Here is a 23,773-nt window from a genome sequence, read left to right as displayed (position 1 = left end):
TGGGGGTGGTAGGGGTATATTTAATATATATGGGGGTGGTAGGGGTATATTTAATATATATGGGGGTGGTAGGGGTATATTTAATATATATGGGGGTGGTAGGGGTATATTTAATGTATATGGGGGTGGTAGGAGTATATTTAATATATGGGGGTGGTAGAGGTATATTTAATATATATATGGGGTGGTAGGGGTATATTTAATATATATATATGGGGGTGTATATATGGGGGTGGTAGGGGTATATTTAATATGTATGGGGGTGGTGGGGGTATATTTAAAAGTCTCCCTGAAGAAGTTACCAGATTACGGAAGGCAGCGCAGAACTACAATCGGATGCGCAGGTGCAAAGCCCACAGGGCCTCACGACCTTTTGGGGCCACTCCGCTGCCCATCTCCCCTGTGGGCCACATGGTGTGTGAATTCTGGCGCGTCCCAGAATTCTTAGCATGTCGCATCCCGACAAGTGGCTGATGGGTCACGTGCAGATATTTTTGGACCAGGGCCCCCCTTTCACTAGTTTCACCACTGACTTGAATAGCTTAATCATTCTATCACAATCCAGCACTTACCTAAAATAATGTACAGGAAATCTGTTTTCTATCCACAGACTTAAAACAAAGAAAGAACATCTAGTTTATTTATTTTTAATACCAGACCCCTAATTTATGGATTACATTACACAATTTCCTTTAAATAAGCCTGTGTCACCTAAGAAAACTAAAGACCGACGTTCTTTCCTAACTTAGTCATGTCTATATGTACAGTAACTGTTAATTGTGTTTACGGTTACTGCGCAATTCTGTAAATGTATTGTTCTTTTTTCTAATGTAACCCAGAATGTGTTTGAAAATGAGATTTTAATTTCAGTACGTTTCCTGGAACAATGTTTGAAAAAAAAGGAGAATGAAGCCAACCACAGCACAGGAACACAAAGCACTGACCTGCCTGTGATAATCGAGCTTCTTTTTGCGTGTTCTACATGAAATATCTATTGCCACATTGTTCTATGTTCTTTTTTGGATCTGCCACAACTACAGAGTAAAAAATGTCCATAGAAGTAGCATATTCCTAAACAATCAGTGCATGTATGTGCGTGCATGTATGCGCGTGCGTGCATGTATGTAGGTGCGTGCATGTATGTAGATGCGTGCATGTATGTAGGTGCGTGCATGTATGTAGGTGCGTGCATGTATGTATGTGCGTGCATGTATGTATGTGCGTGCATGTATGTATGTGCGTGCATGTATGTGCGTGCGCATACACATACAATTCAGCCGTTACTAGCAGAGAGACTACTAGAGAGCGGAGCAGAGGCAGCAGATTCTCCCCAAAAGTTTCCCGCACACAGTACACGCCATAGCTGCCCTTAGGACTCCAACAGGAGTATTTATATATAATATACTTATTTACACACACACATATAAACTTTCCTCCATGGGGAGGAGAGAGACGGCTTACTCTCCTCCCCATGAGAGGGACAGCTTGGTTCTCCTGCTTACCTCTGCCAAGGTACATTTATTTTCAATTCTTAATAAACTGGTTAAAGAGCATCACTATACATAAGCAGTTTGTACTGTCATGTAAACAGAACAAATTCTAGCTTTGAACACGTAAATGGCTGACTAGTAAATACTTGAATACAGTATCTATTCTTTTCACCTTTATTAAAATAAAAAATAAAAAGTCTACAGCCTGAAGACAGAATTTCTAAAATCTCTGAAATGCCAATTTTCTCACATCTATTAGTAAAATGCAAGGATGAAGCCACTTAAGTGCTCTGCACAACCCTAGAGGAAAAGCTGCAATGGCACATTATTCCTGATTACATTCTTCTAGTTATCATGCACCAGACAAACAGAGCATAATTCTAGCTGCACAGATGATCACTGAATAGAGAATACAGGACCGGGGTTAAGGGCCTAAAACAAAACAAAAAAAGTGTCAATTGGTATTTACACTCTTCGATTGCCACAGGGGCCTGCAACTCATTGCACAGCAACGAAGAGGCTAACGCAGCAAAACATGGAGAATGTTTTTTTTTTATTTTATTTTTTTTACATAAATTAGTTCTGTAGTATTAGATAAGTGTTTTTTTTTTGTTTTTTTTTAACCAACTCTTAATGGCATTTTTTATGAGTTTTAACGCATCCTTTGATTTCTATAACCTACCTCCCAATCAGTGAAAGATCTTTGTAACACTTTCCTGGTTGGGGTAATTTGTTGCAAATGTTGCCAGCAGTTTGAGCTGCAAAAGTAACAATTGATCATGTAACCTTGATAATAGAAGGGTACATTGTAGCTGCCGAGTTGGGCCGTGTTTATAGTAACTGTGACGGTGCGCGCCGCGCTCAACAAACCTCAGTGAGGTCAATGAGGCCGCCCATCATGCGCGCACAATGAGGCGCAACCACGTTTTGGAAAGACAAAAATGGTGTCTTTTCAAGCGACGGCCGCGTCACGGGAGCGGTTCAGCCAATGAGGGCGAACCAGCTTTGTGATGTCACGGCCACGCCTTCGCCACGCCACGCCTGAACCACTATGTTTAGCAAATCGCTCGAGCCTATCGCTCTTGTCACGCCATGAGCTTCGTCGCGCGTGCGTGGCTACTATAAACGAGGCCTTACACTGACTGAAGCAGCCATTATGTTAGGCACACAATCAGAATTTTTACAGATTTATAACAGGAGCAGCAAATGATTGCCAGTGTAGGTAAGAACGTAGAATTATACATCAGTGTATTTCAACAGGGGTTCCCCCCCGGGCATCACTAAAGGGTTCCTTGCAACTTTCAGATAATTTCAAAATGGTACCAAATACAGAAGAATTTACAATGCGCTATTGGGGTTCCTCAGACTGTCACAATATAATTATAGGGTTCCTTAACCAAATAAAAAGGTTAAAAAAAACACTGCTTTACATATACAAATAAGAAAAGAAAAAAAAAGGGGGAAAGTAGTATTGCTGCTTTAAGTACTATATGATTAAATCTGAATAGTGTATCCGATGTAGGTCTTCAATACTATTTATTACCTTTTGGACTTGCCCAAGTATAATCAACAGGGTTTACTTTCAGGGGAGCATCTGCAAATCTTGCATAAGCCTAGGAAACAAGAGAGAAGCACAGGTTAAAGCCGTTTGCTAAAATACATTTTACGTTACTAGACTATATTGCACTATTGTGTCTTTTTCCATCTTTTTCTTCCAATGTGGAAGTCCTCTCAGGTTTTATGGATCCAGAGCTCCCTTTACACCAGATGTAAGCCATTCATTTTTTTCACATATCACAGGTTTTTGACACCCACTTTCAAACTAATTCTGGTTTGTGTCCCAATTTTTCTGCTTACATAGTACCCTGGTACTGTATATATGAAAATAGAAATAATTAAAAATGAAATCAACACAAATTAAGTGTATATTACCATTGTGGGTTTGTGGTTTCTGTATAGCAGAAGAGATCTGTGGGGCTCCTGCTGCTTTGTGCCGTTTATTACATGTATGAAAATAGGCTAACAATGTCCGGAATGGGACCTTTTGCCGATGCCACTCCACTGCTGCTGTTCAGCCGCCAAGGGCAGTCAGCTGCCAGTCATTTCTCCCGCAAGGTAAGTGATTAGCGTTAGCATTATGGCTTAACTTTAGGAGTTAAGCTTTTCCGGGTAAGAGGTTAAGGCGATTTAGGGTATGGGGTTAATGTGTTAGGGTAAGGAGTAAAGCAGTGTTTTTCAACCAGGGTTGCTAGGAACCCTTGGGTTCCCCGGGCATCCCTAAAGAGTTCCCTGTCATTTTCAGGTCATTTTAAAACGGTACCAAATACAGAAGAATTTATGTAGACGGGCTATTAGAGAGGGTTGGGGTTCATTACGATGCATCTGATCTGAGGCGCACAGTTAGAGATTCCTCTGAATTTCACAATTCGGTTAAGGGTTCCTTAACCAAAAAAAAAAGTTGAAAACCACTGGAGTAAAGGTTTTTTTTTTTTTTTTAGAGTAAGCGAGTTACGCTATACATAACCTTGTTGGCAAAATGTCCGGCGGCTAAACAGAAGCGGCGGAGTGACGGAGGCAAACAGTTGCACCAGTCAAAAAGGTAGTTTTCTGATTGGTTTAAATTATGAATTGAAACCCGGAAGGTTCACACACAAATCCTACAGTAAACTACCACAGGTGCTCACATAACCCCAAAGTAGTGAGGTACAGCAGGCTCACAGACTAAGGGAAAAACCACACTCCCATGCACATGGAAAAAATATATATTTAAAAAGTGCTAATGTGCAGAGATGGACGTCTCGGTCATATCAAGATGACAAAGGTCCATGAAACGACTGAAAACAGCGAACTTTTTTTCCCTTTTTCCTTTTGTCTGTGAGCCTTGCGGTACCCGAGTGTCACTGTCTTTCTGGCAAATGACAATCATAATCGCTCCTGTGGGTTCACATGATCGCTACATCTCTGCAGCGCTGACTGCAAACTACCTTTAAAAACAATAGAAAAACAATGGCATACGTCAAAGGCCTCCAAAGTGCCAAGACTTCGCCCCTACAACGTATGTCTATATAGCATTCAAGGTATTCGTGACCTGGGAATGCCTGGAAAACGCTTCAAAACCTCATCACAAAGGAGATGATGTATCTGCCTTTCAGTGGTGACACCCATGCAGGGATCTGTAATGTGCTGCTCAAACACTTGGGGTGCTGCCAGCAAACAAATTATGCCCTACACATACTAGGCCTAAGGGAAGCTGCACATTCACCGCCTAAGAGCCTGTGTCACCTCTTCCCCGATTTCCAAATCAGCTGCTTTGCTTACTATTAAAACAAAGAACATATCTATATGGTAATACCATCACGTTTCCAATAGTAACTGAAACTACCAAGCAATTATAAATACAGTTGGGAGCATATGTATATGTTCTGATTTATTGGCTTATCCAGTGTAGTCCGAACCAACCGATCCGCCGAAAACTCCCATTAAAGTCAACGGTAGTCTCGCGGTGATCGGCCGCTTCAGGGCTTACTGAATAAGCTGCCCAGTCTGCAACCACGCCATGCTACCGTTGCATGTTTTTAGACACGTGCATTCTTCTCTAGCTGGCAGAATGCTGCACCAGTGGTAAAACATGAAAATTAAATACATTTTTACTTTTTGGCAAGTACCTCTCGGGAACAGCGAGATTAAAAACACAGTTTGGCCTTAAAATATTACTCACACCAGTATAAACAAAGTATACTTTATTTACATTACATCTATGGAATTCATCGAACTAAAATAAGCATGACACTGGCGGCTAGCCTCCTCACATGAGAATAGCATATAATAACTGCACCATCTTTAAAGCGGGAGGATCTGGTGTAAGACACACTGATAGTTCTGTGCACAACAAACAATCAGACATTGCATCTGAAGAAGACTTAGGCCTCGTCCAGGGTTGTTGCTCGCGTGCTAAGGCTCAGGGAAAGTGGGTGCTTTCCCTGGCCTTAAACAGCGCGCCGTCAGGGGGCGGGCCAGTGACGTCACTGAGATGGTTTGGCCTCATTGGGCGAACCACTCACGTGACCGGCCCTGCGCTCCGGCAAGCGCGTGATTTTAAAAATTCCCTAAGACCTACGCTTTCGCGCGCTTGCGGAAGCGTAGGCGAGCCCTACTAAAGCCGCTCTCAGTGCGGCTGTAGGGGCTCACAGGTAAGTGCAAGCACGCCTCAGCACGGCTCAGCGCGTAAGTGCTGACCATGCCCGAGGCCTTAGGCTGAGTCCCCGCTGGCGCTTAGCGCGCTCATGCTTGGAGAGCGCTCCAGCACGAGCGCCGGGTGTCCTCCGATTTACGCAAGCGCGCGTAGGGGTGGAGGGGGTCGGCATTGAGGGCCAGCAGAGCGCGCGGGGAAGTATAGGTTTTTTGTTTTGGAAAGCACCGAACGAGGGTCAGCGTGTGTGCCCGCGCACGAGCGCCGCGCGCACCGCATGAGCGGGAACTTACATATTTATATGTAAGTTAACGTGGCAAGCGTCACCCACTCAGCACGGGCTGGGATGCAGCCTAAGGGGCTTACATTATATAAGCCAAAGCAACCGATCAGGCTGTTTTCACCTGAAATTCCCTACGGACTTTAACAAGAAATTTCGGTCTAAAAAGGTCAGATTGGTCACTTCGGCAGATATATTATAAATTCCTTGTAAGGGTAAATTAAATATACTCCAATGCGGCCGACTGAGCCATTTTCAGACAAATGTCTGCTTGGAAAAATATTCAGTTCAGTCCTAAGTTCTTGGAGGCTAGAAAGTCTGAATCACACACAAAGTCATGAAAAATGGAAAAACGAAAATGCTTCTGGTCATGGACACTGGGTTCTCAACCACATATTTATCTGTTTGACTAATGCTGGGACCATATTGTAAACAAAGGAACAGTGCGAAGGTAACAATTTGGATGGTCAATTAGTGATAAGGTTATTTTTCCAAACATTGTAGAACCTATCCATTTGTCTACCATGGCATTTGTCTACCATGGCTCTTAAAGTTATTTTAAGTCACTTGTCCGATTTTTATAAAAAAAAGGTGTCAATCAAATACATTCAACATGCTGCTGTCCTCCGTTCACTTTCATCCTAGGAAGGAAAGTCTTTTTAAGCAGTTTGTGAAATATTACAGAGAAGTCATGTTCTGAATGGAATAACTGACCATACAATCGTTAGGTCTTGTTGTCTATAATGCTACTAAGCAAACTTAAAATCAAGGAGGGATATTTTACAGGCTGGAGCTTAGCCCATGTTATCTGTAAGAAATTAGGTATTGTGAGGCTCCAGCACTGGTTACTGCCTGCTCTATCAGTGGAACAGCTTTTAAATACCTCCAATTGTGGTGATTCTACCTCTTAGGCCTGGGACCCGCAGCGCCCGGCGGCGCGGGCGGCCACAAGAGAGTTCCCACCAGCAGGGGAATCCGCCCAAGCCGGTCCCGGTCCCCCCTGGCTGCACAGCTCACTACATGCTGAGACGCGTCAGCCGCTAGGGGATACAAGAGAATTCTAATCCCTAGCGTCGACGCGTCATGTGGTGTGGCTGTGAGCCAATGAGGAGGGGAGGCTTCGGGGAGCGGGGAGGAGAGTGTGGACGGAAAGTAGTGTGTGTGTGTGTGTGTGTGTGTGTGTGTGTCAGCCCGCAGCATCGCCCGAGCCCGTGGAGGGGGGAAGCGGGTCCCTCCGCTTAAACACGCCCCCCTCCCACTCCAGCCCGGCTCCCGCTCCCTACAGACCGCATATCGCTGTCTGTGTCTGTCAGCGCCCCGCCTGTCTGCAGTGCGGGAGCGCTGACTGAGGGAGCGGGGCCTTAGCCTTACACACTTGCAGTGTTTAATGAGATCAACTTCTTGAAAATCAAAGCTTAAAGTGAACGATTATATTGAAATCCCCGACGTGGGGGACGTGGGAATAAGCAATATGCTTATGTCTGCAATGGGTGAACACACATTTCATAGGTTTATAATTGTCAGTTTTGACCCACCTATAGTACTTATTAAAAAATGTGGACCTAAATTAAATTAAAAAAAAAAAAAAGCAAAGATCTGATTGAGTGTATATCACCCCTTCACTGCTGACAGCCAAAGCATTGAAATCCAACATGTGATGACGGTGGAACAGGATGAAGAGTGGGTTCCTTTTCATTCCCAAACAGACCCCAGCTCCTTCCCGATGGTCACTACATTTTCATTTGCAACAAATATATTTCTGATATGATTTGCTTATAAGATGTAAGAATATTCCATAGCCCTGTACAGTAGGTTTATAAAGCATAGATGGAGCAAATAAAATAACCAGAGAATCATTCAGTCAGGCCCTCCTGAAACTTCCCAGCACCAATAGTGCGCCACGTCACTGCGCCGTCACGGACTGCCATTGGATTTTGGCGGTCACGTGACCGGCCCTCCGCGGGAAAAATTAAATTGTACTGTCGGCTGCAATTCCACACGCGCCATCTAAAGCCGCACTCAGTAGAGATGATGGGGGTAAGTGGTGCGGCTCAGCGCGGGTCAGCATTGTCTTTTGGACCATGGCCCTGGCCTAACTCCGACCCCTTGGATATCACCTGTGGTGTCCCACAAGGCTCTGCTCTGGGGCCCCTACTCTTCTCAGTAATCTTCCTACAGCTTGTAAGGGAGCTTCCACACACATGTATGCAGATGCCACACTCATGCACACAGCCCTTGCCTCTCACCTTGAATACATACTTCAATCTGACTTTGAGACTTGAAAATTGGATTCCCCAAAACAAACTGTTTTTAAACACTGTAGCAAGCAAGACTAACAATGGTATTTGTGTCCAAGGCTACATTTTTAAAGTTTCCAATGACTGAGCTCCTGATCACAACCAATGCTAAAAGCAAAATAACTCTTATTACTAGTTTTAAATACTTGGGTACAGCAGGGCCCCGGGTATACGGCGGGTTCCGTTCCAGAGGCCCGCCGTATAGTGAAAATCGCCGGAAAGCGGATCCGGCGATTTTCAGTGCTGCGCATGCACAAACCGGTATTTTTGCCGTTCTGCGCATGTGCGACCTGCGGTCTGCGTGCGCAACCGGCGGTCTGCGCGCACAACCGGGCGCACCTGCCCGTTCTGCGCAATTTTAAATTCAACATGGCGGCCCCCTTCTCGGTGCCGCCGTATCAGCGGATCGCCAAAAAGCGGAGAGTCGAGAAGCGGGGCCTTGCTGTATATGGGTTGACTCCCATTTAACGTTCGGGATGCACATTGATACCCGACATCCAAAACTAGGTGTACTTTACAGGAACAAATCCTCCCTAAGTCTCCTGGTCAGAAAGCGTATCACAGCAGATGCTAATGCCAATTATCGACTATGGGGACGTAGTATACGGCTCGGCACCTCAAACCCACCTTAGCAAACGTGACACCCTCTACAATTCAATATGCCGTTTTATTCTCCAATACAACAACACACATCACTGCGAAATGCTCAAAGAACTAGATTTGTCATCACTAGAGTCTAGGCGCAAAGTTCACCTTTCCTGTCTTGCCTTCAAATACTTTCTGGGCAATGTCTTGTATATATTGTATACCCTGTTCACTTATGTAACTATGTATTTGTCATCTTAACTCTATGCCCAGGACATACTTGAAAACGAGAGGTAACTCAATGTATTACATTTCATAAATAAATACATTTGTTCAAAGGCAGTTAATGCCAGATCAGGGTGCGATAACCCGTTAACACATGGTTAGTTCTGAAATGGCAGTTACTTGTACAAATACAACAGCTCTGCCCACTAACAAATATTATTAGTCCTGGATGGTCAGGTACCTCTTTGCACTGTATTACATGCCCCTCGTACATTAAAGGGGATAGGGCCTTTTTTGAGTCATATCAACATATATTTTCTAAAACCCAGGTATTTTTTTTTAAAAGAGATTGTGTTCCATTTTTAGCTTTGCACCTTTAATGTCATTTTCCATTAGGCATGTAATTATATATATATATATATATATATATATATATATATATATATATATATATACATATATACACACACGCACTTTTTCTTTAATGTACTGTATTCTTGTAGTGTTCTGCATTTTTTTTTGTCGCACTATAAATGTTTAGTGAAATATTTGACTGTGGATGAGGAGGACACAGAGTGATTCCTGATGTTACCCCTCTATTGCACTGCATGGCTTAGGGGGTGGGGGGAGGAGCCCCTTAACAGACCACTCTACCGGGGCCCTCTTACCAGCACAACGAGGCACTCGGGATGCACGGAGGGAAGCCCCCAGTCCGCACCCCAACACCTCAGCTCCATCACTGGCGTCACCGCTGCTGGAAGCGAGCACGCGAGCGCCCGCCCGGAATTACCTGCCCAGGACGCAGGCGCAGAGCTGCCCCCGAATCACGCGCACCTCCCACGGAGAGGAGGAGAGAGCTGCCCCAGGAGAGGGCTGGACTCCGCCTCCAGCATGGGACTCCGGGAGCCACAACCACGCCCTGCGGCGATAGACCACGCCCACACACTGATATACCCCGTTGTAGCTACTGTGCACGCGCAGCCGCTGTAAACCCCGCCCATGTGCGCACAGGCTACGCCCACTAATCCCGACAAGCTGCAAACCCCGCCCATCATTACGACAGTACCTTCTACCACTGAGAGGCTCCTCCTACTGAGTAGATAAACCCCGCCCCCCGTTACAAGGCTACCTGCATAATCTATAGGGGCCGGGAGTGTGTCTCCAAGGCTCCTGTGTGCAAACAAACAAAAACAGTGCCATATTTATCAAGGCAAACTAAAATCCCATTGTATCCTGTGAGAAATCTTTCTCAGCTCAATCAGTTGTATTGCTGCAGTTTTGCGGCCAGGAGACGTTGATACAGAACTCCCTTAACCCTTTGAGTGCCAGAGGGTTCGCGGCACTAAAACGGCAATTAAAATATGCGGAAGCCCCAGCGCTAACTTCATCGGCAAGTTTCTCATGAGGCAGGGATCCCTAGAGCTAAAATAAACGTGGTTCATCTCGGGATCCCTGCTTTCCGCCCATTAAGGCCGAGTCCATAGAAGGACAGGCTGTGCTGAAGCGTGCGGACGCTCAGCGCTGAGCCCCTGCATCCTCAATGAGGATGCCTTGAGAGGGGGCTCGCGTGAGCGTGCGGAGGCTTTGGAGTTTTCAGCCGAGCGCCAAGCTGTTTTTCAGCGCGCTGTCGGCTGAAAACCTCCAATGAGAGCGGGGCTGCGTCAACGTAACGGCGCCGTGAAGTCGGCGCTGTGACGTCGACGTCGGTGCGTCGCGGGCGATTGGCCCAGCGATGTCACTGCCCCGCCTCCCTCAGTCTCCCCCCACCTCCGATCGCGGACGCTGGCTCGCCTGTATGTGCATGGAATCGCACAGCTTCTGCAGGCGAGCCTCAGCGTCAGCGCGGTGCAGCACGGCTCCCCCCCTCTATGGCCTGGGCCTAAGAAAGCAAGAATGTTTGGGGGCTTTTTCAATAACCTCCAATGAGTCCTAGTTCAAAGTGCTAGTAGTCCTGTTGGCCCTGAAGAAGATCGGTTTACTGTAGGTTGTTACACTAGGACAACAAGAGTGTTCTTTAATCTTGACAAATACAATTAAAGTGTTCAGAGCTTTCAAAACCTCATAAAATAAGCAAAAACAAACTCGGTGTATATAAAGTTCCCTCCATTTTAATGCGTTGCTTTAATTTGATAAACATGGTGCTATTTCTGTCCCAGTTTTGGACACAAGACCCTTTGTGCTTAAATGCCTACTGGCAAGTTGAGGAGAGAGCCAGTACCCTGGCCGAAGATCCGATAGCAGAGATCCAATGCACCTCGTCCTGTGAGAGTGTTCCCAAACAGTGTCCATCGAATAGAAGGAAGGGTGACCCTCCATTGAGATGTTGATGACCTCACTTGGATGATAGGAATCCTCCATGAGGGGGACCATCTGAGTGGATTGTTAGTGAAGAGTGGGGTGATGTCAGTGTCCACCAAGGAGCTAGGACAGATAACAGTCGAAGTAAGGAACAGAACCACACAATGTGTTGGTGAGAAGAGGTACACTGATTGCTAACCTGTACAATGCTGAATGCAAGCTCGACAGAGGAAGACTGGCCTGGTGAGAATGACTCGGAATATGTTCAACTTTGATGACTGTATTGCCCCAGAAGAGTTGAAGCGGCGCCTGAGTGAGAAGATGACCAAAAGGCCTAAAGTATTCTCTACTTACAAGTAGGACGTGAAACGAGCCAAGGAAGTTGAATACATTTACATGAAACATGTCCATTTAAAGATTGGTCGCTGAGACTGTCCCCAGCCAATGCTGAAGATGTGAGGCGTCATCTGCAGGAGTTCGTAGCCGCGGGTATAATATCGGAGTCAAGAAGCCCATATGCTTCCCCAATTGTGGTGGTCCGAAAGAAAAGTGGAACAGTGTGGATGTGTATATATTAACGTACTGTACGTTGAATAAATGGACCATTCCGGACCAGTATACTATGCGTGAATAGAAGATGTGCTGGACTGCCTCACAGGGAGAAAATGGTTGTCAGTCCTTGACCTTCAAAGTGGCTACTACCAGATCCCCATGCATGAGAGACAGAGAAGACGGCCTTCATATGACCCTTGGGGTTCTACCAATTTGAACGTATGCCCCAAGGAGTGTCTGGGGCGCTTCCTACTTTCCAGAGGCTAATGGAGCGAGTTGTGGGGGATATGAACCTACTGGAAATACCATCCTACCTAGATGACCTCAGTTTTGGGAGGACCTTAGAAGAAGATACGGTCCTGTTGATGAAAGTGCTGAACCGGTTGAGCAAATGCCAGATTTATGGATAGCCATAGTACAGCCTTTGACGCAACTAACGATGGGCTATCCTCATCTTGTGGATGTAGTTTGACCCCGAGCACCAGTGGTCAGGACTATTTCAAAACTAGAAAGCTGTCTGGAGCCAGGTGGAGTACAAAGTGTGAGGAAGCATTCCAGAAAATCAAGACCCATCCAATGCTACCGTGCCGGCTTTTACTGACCCCCAGAAACCCTATGTATTTCATGTAGGAGCCAGCCTGCAAGGACTCAGAGCGGTGTTGTTAGTTGGGGTCTAGCTCCATCAGAAAATAACTACCCAGTCCACAAACTTGAGTTTCTGGCAGTGAAATTGGTAGTATTCGGTCTACAAGCTGCACGATGAATGAATAGAGACGACAATCTCACGACCGAAGTCACAGATTCTCAAGAAAATATGTATGTTTGTGGAGCACACCCTGGGCTGTTAATAGATAGATAATGTTTAATTCAACTTTAAAATACATGCTCCCAATACCAGGCAAACTTAATGGTGAAAATCCCAAAAATATTTACAATTAAAACACAGAAGGTATGGCTAGGAAGTGTGGTGTATGTTGGAGATCTTTTTGTCTGAATGACACAGATATATAGCCAATTGCGGTTGATATTATTGCACTAATGGTGCTGGTCACTCAACTACTGTATAAATATATTGGTATATTGGTACCTGATTGAGTAAATGAAAATCTGTGTCTCGTGTGTGTGTGTGTGTGTGTGTGTGTGTGTGTGTGTGTGTGTGTGTGTGTGTGTGTGTGTGTGTGTGTGTGTGTGTGTGTGTGTGTGTGTGTGTGTGTGTGTGTGTGTGTGTGTGTGTGTGTGTGTGTGTGTGTGATATACTGTATACACACTTTCACATATACACACAGACCCACACATGCAAATATTCTCTAATACACCGCTCAATGTTGCTGTTTTGCTACGCAACCATAAGAGTGAGGTATTCCTATTTCACTAGGTTTTCTTTTAGTGTCAAAATTTGTAATCATGGACCTGTAAACGGTCCGATAGTTTTTCCTTTGATACTTATTTTTGTCTCATGACGTCAGATCTTGCTGCTGCAGAAAAAAACAAATAATGAGCACGGCTGGTTTCCTAAATTTATGTTACTGGAAACTTTTGGTAGAAAACCCCTGATGGCTTTCACGGTGTTATTTAAGCATCAATTCGGTGCATTCCATATGAGTTACATTATCGCTTCACACAATGAGATGTGGGGGGAGGAGTTCCCAGTTGTCCCTAACAACCAATCTTCAATGATTAGGAAGCTTAATTCACAATTTTCATTACTTAAGCATTTTTTTTTTCCGAATCAGTTTCCAGTTTACCGTAATATTATTATTGAAATAAGTGCGGTTCCAACACACACACAAAAAAAGAGTTGATTGATTTATCAAATATTATACTCTGAGGAAATAACATTCAGAATTGTACATCCCACTTGAATTATGTATTAATCAAGGTTGACCTTTTCTTGCATTCAACCATCAATTCAATGCAATTAGTGACCATATTTTGGTTTAAGCAATCAGTCGTATACCAGTGCAACCCTCTTTTTAAAAGCTGCCTTGAAATCTGCAAGTATTTAAACTCGTTTTCATTTCCTTTGGTTTTTCATTTCAGGTAGTGTTCTTAAGCTAAAAATTTAGCAAAAGTATCCGTGCTATGAAATTATGTCATTATGAGCTAAGGTATCCTGCTTTCTCTCATTTACATCTGTTCCTTTTAGGATTATTACCTCAGTCTAGTCCTAGAACCATATTTCCTGTTCCCCCCCTGGTCCTTCTCCCTTCCCTGCTCTGACTATCCACTTCTCCATTCTCCCTCTCACTCCACTTTCCATTGATATAAAATGACCATTTGACTTGTCTAAATATCCTTGAAAGGTGCATTCCCTTTTAATAGAGGTCAGATGTGTCATATAAATGGCTACAGTGTAGTAAATAAAGATGCTAAGGTTTAATAACAGTCAAGTGTACTGTTAGAGAAAGAAAACAAGTTTCCGAAGGGCTCAGACAGAAGGCCATGCATTCAGACATCTTCCCCTTGCACAATATTCAAGCCATACCACCCCAAACAAACCTTCATAAAAACATGTCTTTATTTTCTCCCCATTTAAAATCTACAGTCATGGTGCAGGTGAAAAAGCAAACTGGAATCCGGGCCCACTCCGTACTCCATACGCGTTTCGCAACATCGTTGCCTTACTCATTTTACATACATTTTACATACAAAACAGTTCTACTGTAATACCCCTAATAGTTACAGTAATGAATATGGCAGAAAGTATTAAGTAGTAGAATCAATCTGGCACACGTTGGTGACAACTTGCCTTGAAAACACAAAAATTGTTTTTATGGCATGTTAAACCACAGACCAGGCCTGTGGTTTATAGGACTGATGCTATCTAGAGATAAGGATCTCTGTTTTTCTAATTGGGGGGATTGAAATATGACTGTCCTGACACTAGAATAAACGTAGACCATTTAAATGTACCTTGAAAGGCATTTGTAACAGGGACTTATCCCTGTTTTAGAGAAAAGCTCTGAATCCAGCACAGAGCTGGTTAACTGCAGCCATTCAATTAGCCAGCCTCCACCTGGACTAATCAGAGCTCAGTGAAAGAGTGTCATGTGAGACACAGGAGAGAGATTTTCCTCAGCACACAAGGATGCTGACATGAGAAGAGGCCTTGAGTGCACCGGAGGACTGTGTATTGAAAACAAGACAGAAGGGGACCAGACCTCTTTTCCTGGACAAAAGGACCCAGGAACCTGCCAGTGGAAGGACCCTCAAACACACCAAGATAACTGGACACCACTGACCTGAAGGGCCACCGGCTTTAAGTTACCGCTGAGACTTTGAGGGTGGTATGCTGGTAACGGGCTTTTCCTCCCAGTCTTACAGATAGGGACTGGGGAGTGAGTTAGCCCTTACACAGGGATAGGTGTTTGTTGTTTTATGTATATTTTTGTTTTCTATGTTGTTTAAAGGAACAAGCAATAAAGCCTTATGTTAATTTCACCGTAAACGGTCTCCATTAGCATACCTCTACACACATCTCTTACAGCATTCTTCAGATGATCTGTGAAATATCAAGGGAGAGGGTGTGTGTGCAAAGATGACAGCCCTAAGGTTGGAGCAAAGTTTTTAAATATTAAATTATGGGCCTGCCAGCAATTTACAAGAATAACAAATAGATATTTGTAACCTCTGCGATTACACAAATCAAATTATACCAAAAGGTGTTTTCTATATATAATCTCTGATATCTGTTTCTCATGCAAAAATAGAAATTATGTGGTCATATTTCATATTCACTTGTGCATATCAAGTACACAGATACAGCAGTGAAGATGGAGTTTGTCTAAGTATTATAGAAACAAAGTTATGAAGTCTTTTATATATTGAGGCAAAGTTTAAACGTCAAAAGAAAGATTAAGATACTGCAATCAAATTGTAACTATAAATGGAGCTCCACATATATTAACTATCTAGGAGTTAAGATTGCAAACTCGCGCGAATTCCTCTACCAGTGTAACTACCCGCCCGTTTTTGATAAAATGAAAAAAGATTTACAAACATGGAATGAACACCAGATATCCTTGATGGGGAGAATTATTTCCACCAAAATGAACATTCTCCCCAGACTTCGATATAATTTTCAAACCCTCCCGATAAACTTCCCCGAGTCTGAGCGAAAAAATATTCAAAACCGGATATTTCAGTTAATCTGGAAAGATAAAAGACTGAGAGTGATCGGTAATGCTACAACATCGGTAATGCTAACTTCAAGAGCAAGAGGAGGCCTGGGAGTCCCGAATATTATTAAATATTATCAAGCAGCCCAATTAGAACAAGTCGTGGTATGGAATAATGACCCAGTTACTTGCTGCTGGCAAGGAATTGAAGCTTATTATGTGAGACCTCACAGCGGCTCTGTGGTCCTCAGGAACCAGGGAGACGCCTATAGGAAGGTTTGACTTGGGATCGATGAGGTGTACGTGGAACATATGGTCCAAAAATAAGAAGACATTTGCATTGGCATCCTTCCCATCCCAGCTAACACCCTTATTCAATAACCCAGCGTTTTCCCCTGGATGCTCCCAAAAGCAATTCACCCAATTAAAAAAAAGAAATATTAAAATAGCAGCTGACCTGGTGGAGAAGGGGAAGATCATGTCTTTCCAGCAACTCCAAACCAAATACCAAACACAAGACCTCCAGCTTTTCATTTTTCTTCAGATTAGACATTTTCTCTCAGCAATTTCTCACAACACTAGCCTCCCAAATTGATCAAAATTCAAAACATACTGCAAAAAGGGATCCTACCAGAGAGGACAGATATCAGGAATATACGCGGGAATAGAGTCGTCAGTAAAATCCCCAGAGCATAACTACATGCTAAAATGGACAGAAGACCTCAATGTTGCGATAGATAGGGACGACTGGGAGGATATCTGGGAATCGGCAGCTGAAACCTCAATTTGTACAACAACAAAGGAAAATATATACAAAATTCTATTTCAATGGTACCTAACTCCTAGTAGGCTGAGCCAGATCTTCCCTGGATCGCCCAATCTTTGTTGGAGAGGGTGTGGTCTGAGAGGTTGATATGGCCCACATTTGGTGGACATGCCCGAAAATACAGAATTTCTGGACTATGGTACAAAATATAATCTAGGAAATCTCAGAACTGAGAATCCCCTTAGACCCGTTGACCTTTTTGCTAGCTAAGCCAATAGAAAATCTCCCGGCTCCCATGGGGCGGCTGATCTCTTTTATCCTAACCGCTGCTAGATGCTCCATAGCGGCGGCATGGAAAAACATCCAACCCACCTTCCAGAAGAACTGTCACTAAAAGAATAAACGAGGTTATGACCATGGAAAAATTAACAGACCAATTGAAACAGTCCATCAAACAATTCTACAAAATTTGGAAGCCGTGGCTTCAGAACTAGGAAAATGTAGAAACCAATAGAAGATAAAGGTTCCTAATCTGAGGGTAAAAGCAGTAGGCTTTTGAAAATAGGGCGGTGTTGGATGGGCTGGGAGGGGGGGGGCTGGGCAGAGGGAGGGGTTTTTTTGTTCCTCCCCCTGTCCCCCTATTCCGTCTCTCTATAAAGAACCCCTCCCTCCTCCCCCCTACCTTTACCCATCCCCCCTCTCTTTCCATCCCCATCTGGCTCCTTCTTCTTCTCCTATCCTTTTTTTTCTCATCTCTCTCTTTCCACTTTAAGTTTGTCACAGGGAATAAAATAATGTTGATGGCAACAATGTACCGGGGGGACAGACGGATATAAAACATGTTTAAACTCACAACCCACAAAATGTTAATAGAAACTTAACATCAAAATGGAGAAATGCATGTTATAATTCCAGATCTTGTACTCTGTTTCCTCTGATGTCCTGAGATTAATGTACTGTAAAAACTTGTATATCCCTGTTAAAACAATAAAAAAGATTGAAACAAACATCAAAAGAAAGGGTTTTTTCTCTCCAGAAAACGGTCGTGAGGTTGATTGATGAAAAGGGGTGGGTTCAGAACACGCCCAAAAGGGGGGACCATATGTTATTTTCAATTAAAGGGAATTAGTATATAATTCATGCATTTTAATTATGAATTAGAATTCAACAGAGGTGTGTTTTGAGATCAGACACGTGAATTTTCATCTTTTCTACTCGAGTGACCTCTCTGGGAAAAACCTTATACTTGTGGTGATATTGTATGTTCTTGTAATAATCCTTTTCTGTAACCTAAGCACTGTACTTTTTTGTATATTAAATGTAAACTTTAATAAGTAATGACTTTGTTCTCGGATTGAACTGTTGCATGCTTTGTAGCGAGTAATTTACAGACACATTTTCAGACACATTTTGCTACAACAGATTTTTGTGTGTTAACTGCATTAATTTTATTAACAAACATCGACCAGAGACTTTGCAAATTAATATTTTTTATATTTATTTTGTGGTGGCGGCGGATTAAATATATATTGTGATGGATTGAGGGTAGATTATTATTTATGTGATGGCCCTGTGCGCAGTTAAAGCTGAGTCAGCTAGTTAACCTTTGTCATGTGTTCACAATGATACACGTGATAGACTGTATATTGGGATGGATGAGGGGAGATATTAGACATTTGAGGGCCTTTTACGGCAGGCGAAAATTGGATCAGCTAGATAGCTGTGTATGAGCCCTTGTCACATGTACAAATCACATGCTCATAGGTGTGCCATACGTGACAATTACCATAATATATGCAATAGATGAGCTAGTGATACTTATTAAAAATATACTGATATAGAATATCATTAAATATAAATCTATTTCTTTAAAGCTGCAGTTCAGTCTTTTTTTTTTAGTTTTTTTTTTACTTCAATAGTTTCATGTGGGCTATCTCTACTTACCTAAAGAACTGCATAGCTGCCGGTCAATTCGTTCTCCGTGTATTGATCGGCAAAGTTTGGCGACATCTTTAAATATGGGGAATGTAAATGGTTACTATAGCAACAAGCATGCTTTTAAAAATAGAATACAAGAAAATTGGTCTTTCAAAATTGTTTTTTTTTTAAAAACAGAAAATGCTAAAAGTATTTTTTCTTACTACAGAACTGATTTATTTAAAAAAAAAAAAACACACACATGCAGGATATTGCCTGAACTGCAGCTTTAATTTAAAAGTTTTTAAAATTAAGTATTATAGAAAATACACTGTATTATATTTTAGGCTGCTGTAATATAGTACAGTACATTACTTATATTGAGATATCAAAAAGTATTCATATCAAATTGATTATTCATGGCCATTGGTTTGTAGGTTTACTTATATTGAAGCAACAAAACGTGAAATCTTAAATGTTTTTTTTTATTCATCTCTTAATGTCATTTTTAATGTGTCTTAAAGCATCCTTTGATGTCTATGGCAGGTTTTTGCCCACCTCCCAAGCAAAGCAGGGACTTTGCAACGCTTTCCTGTATGTGATCATTTGTTGCCAATGTTCCCAGCAGTTTGAGCTGTAAACTGTAACAATACGCAATGTTACCGTAGTAATATAAGGATATATTGTAGCTCCTGAGTTACTGTACAGTACACTGATTGATGGATTGATTGAAACTGAAAGGTGACCATTATGCTCGGCACACAATCAGGATTTTTACAGATTTAGAACAGGAGCTCCAAATGATTGCCAGTTTAGGTAAAAATGTAGAATTATACATTGCCACATGTCTTACAATTAAATATAAGAAGAAAAATAAAAAAAGGGGGGAAAGTAGTATTGTTGCTTTAAGGTATCAAAAGTGTACTGTTATGGTCTGTGTATGATGTGTCACTTTTGATCTATTGGTGAAAAGTTACAAGTGGTTCACAAATTACCCAATGGTTCTTTATTGTAAGGACAAGAAAATGATAGAATTTATTCCAAATTGGAAAATGATAGTATACATCGGGCAGGTATAAGAAATAAGTGGGCATCTTAGGAAGGAGAAGGACCAAAGGATATGAAGAGCAGGTTAAACATTAAACATTAAGCATGGTATTTATGTTTGGAGAAATCAGTTGGCTTATTGATGCTCTTTTCTTCTTTTTGAGATACAGTATTTCCAAAAGTTGCACTGGGTATTTTATTTTTGCCTTTCTCTGGCTAAGTAAAAACCTAAGTATGGCATTAAATCAGAGATTTTCACATTTTTAAGAACTGTTGAACCCTTTAACATTTTGCTGCCTTCCTAACCCACTTAGCTTCTATGCACCTCAAATGTTACTGCTCTAGTAGGACATATTTTGCATATATTTTTGGGGTTCTGTATACAAAACTGTCACTTCAAATATTATACATAATTTAAATATTTTAATATAGCCTTTTTTTATAATGTTGTCACTAAAAACAGATATTTGTTTTTAGACCCCAACTAGTATGTTACCATATAAAGTAGGTTTCCTAAATGCTCTTTCTGTAGTATTCCTCTAACGCTCTCTACTTCCCTAATATAAAAGTCTTGTACTGTAAACAATCCTGCACTTCCCTAATTAGCATTCAATCACTGCCATAACTGTGTTATGTTAATGTACAGGATGACTGTACAGCAGCAGTAATCTGTTCTGCAGAGATTGATACTCTGGTGAGCAAGTCCCCTAGGCATGTCTGGAAAAGTTTTCTTTCCTACTCAGCCCTAGGATCAAAAGCCAGCCTAACATCTGCACAAAATTATACTGAGTTACTGCCATCCTCCTGAGGCTGGAGTAACCCAGGCTCTGTTCTGCTCCCTCTCTGCTGGGTACTAAAATACTGAGAATGAGGCTATTGTCACATTCTCATTATGGTAATGTTTTGTCCCGCCCCCCCCCCCCACACACACACACAATATATATATATATATATCAAATAAAAATATCACTTGTGAGCACATTCACACACATGTCTTAGACAGGTCTGCAACCCTGCCTTTCAGCATTATCAACTACAGTAGCATACAGTGCTTCCAATGCAGCAAGGGATTCTGGAAAATTACATGCAATGAGCACACCGTGTTACCTTTTGCCTGAAATCCATTTTTTACATGGAACCCTTATAAACTAATGCTCGCTGTTAACAGAGCTTTTATGCACAGCATGGAAATCAGATGCAAAGCCAGAGAAACCACTCACAGACATGTTTCAGCCTTAATGGGTCTCATCAGTGTGAGGTTGGTTGTACTGGCTTTGCAATTTTCAAGGCAGTAGGATTTACCATAAACATTTTAAGTTATGGTGGGTGAAAAAAGCAACAAGAAACCCCCACCGAATAGTGGAGGTTTCTTGTTGCCTTTTTCACCCACCATATCTTAAAGTGTGTGAGTGTGTGTGTGTGCACGCGCATATTATATATATATATATATATATATATATATATATATATATATATATATATATATATATATATATATATACACACACACACACACACACACAGTGGTCGACAAATCACCAAAAAAATCTACTCGCCGAACAAAAAAATCTACTCGCCACCTAGTACCACACGTGTGCTGCTTGGGCCAATAGGAGCTCGCCACGATGTTAAATCCACTCGCCCGGGGCGAGCAAATGTATAGGTTTGTCGAACACTGTATATACATACATACATATATACATATATTCATATATATATCATGTGTCACCTTTTGCCTGGAATATCCTTTCACATGGAGCCCATTTAAGCTGATGCATCACCGTTCACACAGCTTTTAAGCACAGCATGGGACTAGCATAGCAAGTACAAACCACTCACAGACATGTTTCAACCTTGATGGGTGTCATCAGTGTGAGGTTAGTTTATACTTGCTTTCAAATATTTAAAGGCTGGGTAGGTTTACCATATCACATTTTAAGTTATGGTGGGTTTTTCAAAAAATTCTATAATTCTAATACAACCGTATGCCAATTGTAAGTGGATTTTATCACTATATAACTTAGTACTCGATCATTTGTGTGGCTTTTTCTATGTACCTATCATTATTGATTATGGAGTAATACAGTAGGTCTAGTATATTTTAGGAACAAAAACTGAATCTAAAAAATTCACGTCACTCTCTCAACCGTTTGTGAAACCCTTGTGGTACTTTGAAATGGTTAAAGCTTGATATAGCAATCACTCTAGTATATCATACTAGTTATGTTACGTCCTATCTGCCTCCTGTTATTAACAGGGACGATAACATACCTTTAAGATGACTCCCGACCCACGTACATCAGTGGGACTGGAGATCTAGACATACCCAACGTTGCTATGGGTATGGGTAGGGTATAAAAACAGGGATCAACCTTGACAAAGCGTCATCTGACGCCAAACGTTCGTCGGTGCGTGTCGCCGTTACGTAACGTCCGCGTGTGTATCTGTGGAGGGGAGCGTGACCAGAGTTTGTGGATACAAGTGTAACATTTCAGTATTTTGGATAGTTATTAGTTCATTTGGAGCAATACAGCTATTGCCCCGGCACTGCTGATAGAGAGCATACACAAATATACTCAGTCTTTAGGCATTCGGGTTGCAAACCGAATCAGTAAGCTGCATGTTTTGTCGCTCAAACTTTATATCAGCGTACAGCACTGTACAGTAGCTGTCTCAAGCTCCAATATTGACTCTATCCTCTACTTAGGAATACCACTTCTAAGTGATATTCTATCTGCACTATCACCAACAGGTCATCATGCCAAAACGCAGTTTATTAACTGACTGACACTGGGAACATATATGTGGTTTAGCTATATCATATAACTACATAGACACTATAACCCTAGAAGGGGTCCACTTAACAGCCTACAAACTGTGGTGTAATTTGTCTCAATATATTTTCAGGCTGTATTAACTATTACACCTACTAATCTTGGTCAGTCATAATAATAATAATAATAATAGCATGTTCTTGTATAGCGCTGCTAGTTTTACACAGCGCTTCACAGAGACATTTTGCAGACACAGTCCCTGCCCCGTGGAGCTTACAATCTATGTTCTAGGTGCCTGAGGCACAGGGAGATAAAGTGACTTGCCCAAGGTCACAAGGAGCCAACACCAGGAATTGAACCAGGTTCCTCAGTACCAGTCAGTGTCGTTACTCACTGAGCCACTCCTTCTCCTTGCTACCCCATTATTGTACCCTGTTTACCCTTAAGGGAACCAGTTTGTACTACCGTTCCTATATAAGATCTAGGGAAGTATAATATTGATGTATTTTTGTTGTGTATACATCCAACAATATTCATAGTGTGTGTTGAACACTTCTCACACCGTTGATCAGTGATGCTCCCTGTGTAGCCGAGTCCCCCTCCTTACCTTCAGTGAAGGGGTAACTCTGCTGGGTCGGCCGGAGCTCCACGCGATCGGGAGTGTGGGGGCGGCCATTTTATTTATCGGACATGCGCAGTAGGGTGAGGTGCACATGCGCAGTTGTCACCGGAGCGGTGGCCATCTTGGATTGGCTCTGCAAGTGCCCAAGGGAACTACAAGTCCCAAAATGCCTGCAGAATGGCGCCGGGGGCTCTCAGGAGGCTGCGCCGGAAAGAAGGGCGCTCAAGAAGAGGAGGATATCCTCTGGGACAAGGAGCCAGCGTGCTCAGTCGCGGGGGAGCCTAGGAAGGAGAAGGTAGTGTCATGGAGCAGTAGCTTCCTGGACTAGGCTTGACCTTGCCCCTTAGGCCCGAGCTAGGCCCTGAGTCACCGCCAGTTAAGTTTTAAAGGGAAGGCTCCAGATAGGGACTCATCCCCTTACTGACAGATCTGCACCGGTGCCCGGATGGCCACGCAGTGCTCTGCGACCTGGGATCAGGCCGCTGTACCCCAGGACATTCAGGTGAGACCCTCTGGCTGGAGCTCACCCCAGAAGGTGGATCAAGACCCTTAGGAGAGAGGGGATTTGTGTTAGAGGCCCCCCTACATGGGTCCCGCTCCAACTCACTACTCC

At 42.8% G+C, this 23,773-nt stretch overlaps 1 protein-coding gene across 2 annotated transcripts in view; it reads right to left on the bottom strand.

Annotated features, from left to right (window-relative positions):
* Positions 1–9,982, bottom strand: part of MTX3 (metaxin 3) — a 36,945-nt gene extending 26,963 nt beyond the window's left edge. Inside the window, exons 1-2 of one of the 2 annotated variants that reach the window (XM_075590734.1) lie at positions 9,735–9,982; positions 3,034–3,103 (exon numbers count right to left, since the gene is read on the bottom strand). In XM_075590734.1, the coding sequence (XP_075446849.1) occupies positions 3,034–3,103; positions 9,735–9,803 (139 nt within the window). In that variant the 5' untranslated portion in view covers positions 9,804–9,982. The remainder of the gene's footprint in view (positions 1–3,033; positions 3,104–9,734) is intronic. The other variant, XM_075590719.1, reaches the window with a different exon arrangement.
* Positions 9,983–23,773: the final 13,791 nt, after the last annotated feature.

The sequence above is a fragment of the Ascaphus truei genome, chromosome 1 (genome assembly GCF_040206685.1).
Source record: "Ascaphus truei isolate aAscTru1 chromosome 1, aAscTru1.hap1, whole genome shotgun sequence".
Taxonomy (NCBI): Eukaryota; Metazoa; Chordata; class Amphibia; order Anura; family Ascaphidae; genus Ascaphus; species Ascaphus truei.
The sequence above is the reverse complement of the archived record's forward strand: the minus strand, read 5'-3'. Positions and strand labels throughout refer to the sequence as shown.